The sequence below is a fragment of the Anolis sagrei genome, chromosome 2 (genome assembly GCF_037176765.1).
Source record: "Anolis sagrei isolate rAnoSag1 chromosome 2, rAnoSag1.mat, whole genome shotgun sequence".
NCBI lineage: Eukaryota > Metazoa > Chordata > Lepidosauria > Squamata > Dactyloidae > Anolis > Anolis sagrei.
In genome coordinates this window covers 287709550-287719927 of record NC_090022.1, presented here as the reverse complement: position 1 = coordinate 287719927, position 10378 = coordinate 287709550, and the positions used below count along the sequence as shown (strand labels likewise).

General features: G+C 40.2%; 1 protein-coding gene across 5 annotated transcripts in view; it reads right to left on the bottom strand.

Moving 5' to 3' along the window:
- Positions 1–5667: 5667 nt before the first annotated feature.
- MYO5B (myosin VB) overlaps positions 5668–10378 on the bottom strand; it is a 372261-nt gene continuing 367550 nt past the window's right edge. For 3 of the 5 annotated variants that reach the window (XM_067464656.1, XM_067464657.1, XM_067464660.1), the window contains 3 exons: positions 9887–10061; positions 8410–8490; positions 5669–7108 (listed from right to left, as the gene is read on the bottom strand). In XM_067464656.1, the coding sequence (XP_067320757.1) occupies positions 6956–7108; positions 8410–8490; positions 9887–10061 (409 nt within the window). In that variant the 3' untranslated portion in view covers positions 5669–6955. Of the gene's footprint in view, positions 7109–8409; positions 8491–9886; positions 10062–10378 lie in introns of all 5 variants that reach the window. The other 2 variants (XM_067464658.1, XM_067464659.1) reach the window with 1 other exon arrangement.

Sequence of the window (10378 nt, the reverse complement as noted above, 5' to 3'; positions counted from 1 at the left end):
ACATAGGTGAGTCCAGGAGTTTGGACTTCAGCTTTCACAATTCCTAACAGATGGGCATAACAATGGGAGCTCACCCCACTCCCCGGATTCGACCGGCCAACCTTTTGGTCAGCAAGTTCAGCAGATCAGCAGTTTAACCCGCTGCGCCGCCAAGGGACCGTGGTGCCTACCAGCACAATAATTTATATATAGTGTAGTACTGAAATGAAGAGAAAGGATACTGAGAATTAATACATCCGAACATATTGTAATCTCTAACCTGAAACAATACATCAGCAGCAATAGTCAATCAAGTTTCCTTCCTATTTAGATGTTAGCGAATCCTGGTTAAGATGGAATGTGATTAACACTGAGGATCAGTGATGCTTACTGTTAAAAATGGTTAAAGGACAGTGGAAGGAAAGTGAGGAACGTGAATACACAATAATCCATTGGCCTGCCTTCCAAGTCATTAATCTTTGATAAAACATCAGACTGTCCCGGGTTTAATGTTTGTTGTGGCATAAACACATGGCCTTTAATCTGTATATCCTACTCTGTTGGGTGTATTTAATATTTCACTCCACTGGCAGTGATTGATTAGATGACAGTTTGTGAATATTATGCATGAATGAGCAAGATACTGTAAGCCGATACCACAAATTAAATTCTAGAAATCCCCAAAACAACAACAGGCAAATTAGAAATGACTAAAACCCTACCAGATCTAGAAAACTGGGATATTCCCACTTTTATTAGGAGTACGAATCCTGTATCCACTTACGATGGAAATACGGAACTGGAAAGTAGCGAAGCTTATTGAAATGAACAATTTCTGCCAGATGTTACCATAGCCTTGCTCTGGAGTACTTAGAAAATTGTTAAGAAGGTTTCTATCTAGGAATTTGTTAGGTCCTCCAGAGCAACTAATAACTTATAGCAGAAGCATACCATAGATAGAATCATATGAATGATTTCTAGAAGATATATTTTGTTGGATGCATATGTATAATAGTCTTGTGGGCCATGCTGTAGAAATGGGGTGGGAAATACCTGTTCTTTTTGTGGTAGGTGCTTTTCCCAGTTTGAGAGAAATCCAGCAAAGATCTTCCACCCTAGTCAAGAAACCTTTTGCAATTTTATCTTCCTCCACTGACCTAGCATCTGGAAAGTAGGAAGCAACATCCAGAACAATAAAAGATAGCTTTGGCTTCATCCGAATCGTATCTTTTTCTTTTATAGGGCCTTGTTGAATTTCCATCTATGGCTCCATCTACAGTGCCATACATTGTAGTTAAAAGGTAAATGTAAAGGTTGTCCCCTGACATTAAGTCCAGTCATGTCTGACTCTGGGGTGTGGTGCTCATCTCCATTTCTAAGCCGAAGAGCCAGCGTTGTCCATAGACACCTCCAAGGTCATGTGGCCGGCATGACTGCATGGAGCGCTGTTACCTTCCCGCCGGAGCGGTACCTATTGATTACTCACATTTGCATGTTTTCGAACTGCTAGGTTGGCAGAAGCTAGGGCTGACAGCGGAAGCTCACGCCGCTCCCCGGAATCGAACCTGCGACCTTTCGATCAACAAGCTCAGCTCAGAACTTTAACCCACTGTGCCACCGGGCGCTTGGTAACTCATTATGTGAGTCAGTATAGACCAGTGGTTTTCAACCTTCCTAATTTTAATTTTATATATGTACAACTGTTATCTTCTCTCTTTCTCTTTCTCTCTATATATGTTCTGTTTGTTTTGAGTGACATCATAACTCAAAAACTGCTGGACTAATTGCCACCAAATTTGGCCACAAGACACTTACTAACCCAAGGAGTGACCATCACACCAAAAAAATGATTTTGTAATTTGGGAGTTGTAGTGGCTGGGATTAAAGTTAACCTACAATCTTGGCACACAGGACTCCCATGACCAACAGAAAACACTAGAAAGGTTTGGTGTGCATTGACCTTGAGTTTTGGAGTTGTAGTTCACTTACATCCAGAGAACACTGTGGAATCAAGCAATGGAGGATCTAAACCAAACTTGGCACGGATATTCCATATGCCCAAATGTGAACACTGGTGGAGTTTGGGGGAAATAGACCTTGACATTTGGGAGTTGTAGTTGCTGGGACTTCTAGTTCACCTACAATCAAAGAGCATTCTGAACCCCACCAAAGATAGATTTGGGCCAGACTTCCCACACAGAACCCCCATGACCAACAGAAAATACTGTGTTTTATGATGGTCTTTGGTGACCCCTCGCGACCCCCCAGGGTTCCGACCCCCAGGTTGAGAAATACTGGACTATTAGGTTGCAACAGTCATTGAAAATGACTACAGAACGTCTCTTACAGAACTCTTAAGCATATCCACCTCCATTCCCAGCTTCAACTATTTATGTTAAATTCCAACTGTAATTTTCTTGAAGTTATAACTCTCAGTTCAGATAAAAAGTGATTCAAACCAATAGCGAAAAGGCACGCGGCGGTAAGTAGTCGGAATGAAACAAAGGACACCATTCACTTCTTTGTACTGCACTAAAGTGTATTAAATCAAATCAATATGGCCAATGAAAGAGAAGGCATGTTTGTGCATGGCAATTCAAGTGAATAAGCTTCTTAAAGATAATTTAAAAACAGGTAACAAAACTACACACATCAAAATTATTTCACATGGAAATTGTTCTGAAAATCCAAGTTTGCAGATAAAATTAAATATTACAGATATGTACTGAGTTTCCTATCTCTTATTATACTAACAGATTCTTAAAATATACACAGATATAATACAAAGTATAAATTAACTTGCGCTCGTATAGTGAAATACTATTATCCTCTGGAAGAGCGTATAAATAAGTTTCCGAATATCCCTGCCAAGGTGTGACCTGACTCATTGGGACTGCATTCAGTGATACACTTGGAAGCTGCAGCAAGGGATGCTTTCACACATTACACCATTATAATATTCCCAATTATTCCCAGTAGCTGGCACTCCTGATTCAATACGAGGCAATTATGTGAATGTATTGTTTCTGCTGAGCCTACAGTGGAGGACAGTACTTATGTCTACATAACAATGGAGAAATTGGGAGTTTTAATCCAGTTGTACTCAATTTTCTTTCTTTATTTAGGGCAGCTTAGTAAGAATGTGCTATTATCAGGGTAATTATTTGAGAGATGGAAGATTTAAGTCTTGAGGAAGAAGCTGTCATAATGTAAAAGGTTCTCTGGCTACTATAGTAATGCATTTGGGCTGGGATGCTGTCAAACAAAAGTGAATCGTGGTTTTAAATATATATGTGTGTATATATATTTAACCATGGCACCACATTGGAGTTCCAGTATTTATTCAAACACATGATGCTTAAAATAGATTATGCTGCAATAAGAAGCAAGTTGTTTGGCAATGATGGTGCCATGATTTCGTTCAGTTGGAGGCAACAAACTAGATGTATTTTGTCAAGCATAGGACCTGTAACATGGTATCCTTAAACATGGGATTGCTGCCCATTAATTAGCTTAATGGGCGAGTCTTTGCCTACTTTACGAGTATTATAGTGCCTTGTTTCAATTTGCTCTCAAGGAGCCAATTCTACGATGCGAATGTCACACTTTTGAGTTTATTCACAGAAATAGTAATGGTTTAGGCCATACAGATTAAAAACCTTTGGCAAAGTAAAAATCAAACTACATGGCGAAAGGTAAAGGCACAGGAACAAATTAATCAGAATGAGACATGTTTGAAGATAGTGCTCGTAAAATGATCATTTTGCCAACTTGTGATTTAGTTTAAGAGTAAATATACCTGGAATCCAATGCGAATACTAGATATGAGTTGGAATACAACATCTGCTTTGCAGCAAGATTCATATATGGCTCCGGCCCAGCGTACCTGTCCGAACGCATCTCCCTCGACATCCCACCTCGGAGTTTGAGATCTTCTGGGGAGGCCCTCCTCTCGACCCCACCTCTATCACAAGTGAGATTGGTGGGGACGAGGAGCAGGGCCTTCTCGGTGGTGGCCCCTCACCTGTGGAATTCACTCCCCGGGGAAATTAGGTCATCGACATCCCTCCTCTCTTTCAGAAGGAAATAAAAAACATGGTTGTGGGACCAGGCTTTCGGGCAATCTGGCGGTTAGATAAGGACAATGACGACCAGAATCGATAGTATTTGACAACCTGGAATGAATTTACGGACTCTGAGATGGCGAACGCTGAGCATTAGATTGTTTTTATTGATATTGATATTGTTTTTATTGATTTTGATGTATAAACTGACTGTCTTAATTGTTATAATTGCTGTTTACATGTTTTATCCATTGTTACGTTTATGCTGGCATCAAATTGTGCCTTTGTAAGCCGCCCTGAGTCCCCCCTCGGGGGTTGAGAAGGGCGGGGTAGAAATGCGCGAAATAAATAAATAAATATACTGAAATGTGGTAGCAGCATTTCAGTATGAGGCTTGTTGAATTATAGATTTTTTTTCCGCTTATGAGAATGTCTTTGTTTCTCTCTCTGCATCCAATATTGCAAAGCATTGAGGACCGCGGCCTGAATCAGCAATACCTGGATGTGCAGACTGCTGAACTTTTAAGCCAGAGAAAAGGCCCTTGGGAATAATTCTCCGCTAAGGATGGGCAAGTGCTCCAGCTTCTTTCTTGAATAGGGTCAGGATGTTTTGAAATGTATCTGTTGTTACCTATTTAAAAGCAATCTTGCCAAACATCTACAGCCAGAAATGAAAGGGCGAAGAAGATAAGAATTATTTAGGCGCAACTTTTAGAAGAGTGAAAAGGCCAAGTCCTATTTTCCGGTTTCAATCTGGCACAAGTAGCAATTCCACCATTTGGGGATGGGCTATTATTATCATCAGGTTAGAACTGCAAAATAATCAATTCTGTATTTTTCTCTTTTATAGGTGCTTGGTACTAACTCACCTCCTCTAATGGTAGGTAGAGTGCTGCTCTCTTTGGAAATGTCAGTGGTTTGGAAAGAAGGTTGTGAGGAGCAGATGCATTTTGACACTGAAGTCATAGTTTGGAAAACTTTTTGTTAATTGGATTTGGCACCTTTCCTTTTAATTAGACAAAAATGGTCAGGTCATTCATTGCTTATCAGTGAAGCAATATATGTTCCTTCTGCTAATGGAATGTGAGGAGGTTACTCCATAGTTGTCATTAATTCAAATATTATTGTCATTGCCTCTATAGGAAATAAATCTCCTTCTTTTTCTCAAGCTAGGCAATAGCTTAATTGGAGATGTGCTGAATGGTTATGGCTCAACCAGAATTATACTTCAATGTATTGTCGAAGGCTTTCATGACTGGAATCACTGGGTTGTTGAAGGTTTTTTTGAGCTATATGGACCATGGCCACATAGCCCGAAAAAACCTACAACAACCCAGAATTATACTTCCTTCATCAGATCCAGGTTAGGGAAACTATTTCATGAAACAATATTTTTCAAACAGTGGCTGGTACCACCAACTGAAATCTGCTTCTAATATGAAAAAGCAAACCTCATAACCTAGAACAGTTTAAAGATGTATTGTCGAAGACTTTCATGGCTGGAATCACTGGGTTGTTGTAGGTTTTTTCGGGCTATATGGCCATGGTCTAGAGGCATTCTCTCCTGACGTTTCGCCTGCATCTATGGCAAGCATCCTCAGAGGTAGCTTGCTACCTCTGAGGACGCTTGCCATAGATGCAGGCGAAACGTCAGGAGAGAATGCCTCTAGACCATGGCCATATAGCCCGAAAAAACCTACAACGACTCAGTTTAAAGATGCTTGGTCAGCAAAGTTGCTTTTTAAATGCTGTGAGACGTGGGTATAAGTGCCAACATCCAGCGCTAGTCCTCTCTACAGGGATCCCTTTCGATCGGTATTTGCTGTCTAGTTTTGTTTGTTGCCTCAGAGTGGTTTCTGTGGAATTAAACAGTATTCTCTTTCTCAAGCTAGGCAGTAGCTTAATTAGAGATGTGTTGAATGGTTATGGCTCAACCAGAATTATACTTCCTTCATCAGATTCAGGTTAGGGGAATATTGGCTCCATGGTAAAACAGAACTGAACCACAGATTGGCACAGTTGCTTTTGTGTTTACAAAACTTGCAATCCATAAGGGTTCCTCAAACACGTTGGCAAGAAATTGGTTCTTTTTAATTAATTTTAAATATAATATTGCCTTTTATAATACAGTGTAGCAAAATAATATCAAATGTTATTGAGATTGAAGAAGAGTAAAGCATGGACTGCTGCCATACTTGGTTCTGGACTGATCTGGGAAAAAGTAGCTATGGAATCATAATGGCTTTCAACTGATGGGGAGGATTATGTGTCTATGGCATTCTTCATCAGTCCGTCTTACAGTATATACAAATTTGATGTAGTGGAGCAGAGAACGTAACTGTAGTCACTTTGCTAAGTCTCAAAGAACAAGTAACACTTTTCAAACAGCGTCACAAATTTATAGTTTTGTCTACCTCAACTCTACTTCATGAAACAACATTTTTCAAACAGTGGCTGGTAGCACCAACTGAAGTCTGCATCTAATATGCAAAAGCAAACCTCATAACCTAGAACAGTTTAAAGATGCTTGGCCACCTATTTTTTGTTTTTGTTATTTTAACATAAAATAATTTATGGAAATCAAAACAGACGTCCCTCTTACTAATGCCATTACTTGAGCGAGAGTTGGGAGACAATATGTTAGCATGTTATTGAGCAGTACAAATCCCCTTTTTTGTTTCAAGTATTAGCTGAAAGATCTAGTCCCCTCCAAAAAAAATTCTCCCTGTACAAATCAAAAAGCATCCAATGAAAATATAAGATTCGATTCTTAAGCTGTACAATTGAACATTAATTGGCTAAAGTGTATTGGTTCGTCCCAACCAATAGTTTGGTCCACATTTGAAGAGATCCTTTAGTTCTTCTTTTCTTATCCTTTTCGCTTGAACTCCTGGAAAGTCCAGACTGTATCTTCAAACTTTGACAAGGAAATCCAGGCCAAGAGAAGCCGGGATGTGGATGGAGTCCATGGTGAGAGAAGAAGGGTTGAACGGGAACAAAACAGGAAACATGAACTTGAAGTCCAGCAGCAGCTGCGGAGGGTCGTTCCGCTCTTGAAGAAGCGCCTGAGAGAAACAGGAAAGAGAGAGGAGAACAAATGGAAACTCACCAGGAGAAAAGCAAAGTATGTAGCAGCTCTGTTTGGAATAACCCTTATATACAATTAAGGTTAGCCATTCCAGATAAAGGTGGCAAAAAACCAACGACATCCCATACACTGGGCCAATCCTACTTGCCATTTGATTCTTCTTTTGGTTGTTATGGCTACATTTATTATTATTGCTGTTTGTTACTATTATTACAGGAAGAGTGAGCCTTCTTACCTTATGTAATTCTATCAAATCAGGGAACAAAATTAGAATATATAACCAGCCTTAATAATATAAAGCTACACTCAGTGGTTTTACATGGCTGCGTTGGGAATTTTGATGTATGGTTTCCAGTCATAATCCAGTTCTTAATTGACAACCACACTCTGGATCTCTTGGTATGCTTCCCTTATGTTTTAAGTAATAGTTTTTGTGAATATGAACAGTTTACTTGGCCATTCTTTTGTTTTAATCCTGGAATTATAGGCTGGCTTTGCTATTTCAGGATCAAAGCATAGGAGAAAGGCCATTCAGTACATTCTCCATATTTGTATAGAGAAAAATGTCCTTCACCATAGTTGATCAACTTTTTTACTTCATTATTTCACAACCATATATTTAACTAATTTGAATTTCTTATTCAAGTATAGGATAAGCTACTAAAATATGTTTTTGTGCAATTTAATAAAGTTTTAAATACTTAACTGTTATTGGTCAATATTTGATGAGCAATCAGCCATTTTGCAAGGTGCTGGTCAAATGTCTAACCATACTGAATCTGAACGACTGTTTTATGGTGAGGCCGTTCTGATAAGCACCTGGCCTCTTATGAGGGCTTGGTGCAGGGAATTTGGAGCCAAGAGAACCAAACATTTGTGCTAAGAAAAGCTGAAATTTCCAACATGTACAACTCTGGCAAAGTCTGAAAAGACACACTTGTTTTCTATGGATTTGTTCTATTTCTACAATGCACAGAACCACAAAGTCCTCCTAACCCTTTGCAATATGTAATACCTTCTCACCCTTTGCTCAGCATGTGGGGAGACATTTGAGAGGAGCAGAGCTAACATGGGCCCATGTTCTGGTTTGGCTCAAAGCAGCTTTGTATGTTTCTGTGGGTAACATTTCACAGAATGGATGCCAACAGTGGCAAGGTAAATGCCTTCTTTTCATTTGAAATGTTTAGACATCATGTTTTTGTATCCACTTCATACCATCTGAAGTTGAGACTAGGCTTTTGAAACTCTTTCCCACCTTTTCTTTGTGGCAGAACTCACCTGAACGTTTCTTATGAAGGCTACAGTCACTCGCTCTTCAAACTCATTCACAGGAGTGTAGAGGTTGAGGATTTTTACAATCTGCGGAGGGAAGAAAATAACACTGGGATTTAATAGTGAGCAAGAAAGAGTGGCTTGACTGTGCCGGAAGATCGTAGACTCTCCTTTCCTTGATGCTTTGCACACAAAGGTCGAATTGCTGCCTGTCGCCATTCTTTAAATATGGATTCTTGCACTGACAGTCAATGCTCCACATTTGCAGGTCCTAGGGCAGTGGTTCTTAACCAGTGGGTCCCCAGGTGTTTTGGCCTACAACTCCCAGAAATCCTAGCCAGTTTACCAGCTGTTAGGATTTCTGGGAGTTGAAGGCCAAAACATCTGGGGACCCATAGGTTGAGAACCACTGGCCTAGGGCCACAGGACCCTTACGAAAGTGGAAAAACATTAATATTATACACCTTCCTCACTCCCCTTTGCATCTTCTCAGCACAAAGCCCTGCCAGACTTGAAACTGTATTCCCTGCAATCCACTTCCTCAGCCCATTCCTACTGATGCCCTTCTGCAGCTCCATCACTATTTTGCACTGTGCTAGAAATACAAAGCTGTACTTTTCTTTAAATGGGAGAGAGTTAACTTAGGAACCAATGGTGAACCTGCAAGGCATGGCATACGGCATACATCCCCTTACTGAGGGAAGGGAGAGGGCAGGACACCTGTAACAATAAAACTGGCAGGTGAGAAAGAGGTTTCAGTGTAATTGTCCAGTGATTATTTATTGCACAAATATAACCCAGCTGTTTGTATATTCCCCCAAGAATCAAATTCAGGCTGAAGTGAAGATCTTCAGGATTGCCAAGTTACTATTGGAAGTCGGATCACAAGCAGAAAGATCCAGGAATGCATCTACAGCAGAGGTCCCCAAAATAATGCCCGAGGCCTGGATGTGGCCCTCCAAGGTCTTTTACCCAACCCTGGTCTACACTATAGAATTAATGTAGTTGGATACCACTTTAACTGCCATGGCTCAATGCAATAGAATTTTGGTTTTTGTAGTTTGATGAGACACTAGCCCTCTTTGGCAGAGAAAGCTAAACAACTTGTAAAACTACAACTCCCAGGATTCCATAGTATTGAGCCATGGCAGTTAAAATGGTGTTCAAGCTGCATTAATTCCATAGTATTGATACATTTTAGGTTCAATCATAGAATCCTAGAATTGGAAGAGACCCCAACTCTAAGGGCCATCCAGTCCAACCCCTTGCCATGCAGGAACCCACAATCAAAACACTCCTGATAAACCCCCATTTAGCCCAAAGTTCAGTAATAATATCAAGCCAATTAAGTCTCTTCCATCCCAACATAGCTTTAGTATATAGTTAATGGGTCTCTTTAGCTCTTATCTTTAGTGAGTTTCTTTTGTTAGTCCCTTTGAGCTCATAACAGGGGAATAAACACTATCTTTTCTTGGTATCTGACCTGCTGCGTAGTGAGGGATGTGCATAAGTAGCAAATTGCTTCGGCATCTTCTGAGGATTTCTTTTTCAGCTGCAGGAGCTGTGCTGCCTGGATCAGAGGCTCCAAGGTCTTGGCAGCTCCGCTTTGGTGCAGGTTCTTCCCTCGCAGCCATTCCTCCAGCTGGCTGATGTTAAACCTGGACACACACAAGACCATCGTGAATGACCAAAAAGATAATGGTTTCAAAATGGTAAACGTGCCTCTGAAAGCCACTGGGAAGATATGAATCCTGTTAACACCAAACAGTGATTTCTTCGGCAAATCAAAACAAGACAAACAGGGCTAGGGTAAACTAATTCTGTCATGAATCACAAGGTATTTGGCTTAAGCAACATAGGTATGCTGATTAATACCTGGATTTTTGATAGGAAAGAATACAAAACATAACTGAATTTCGTATTTAGATGTAGGGACCATTTCCAAGATATAATTATCTATATAAATAAAAATGTA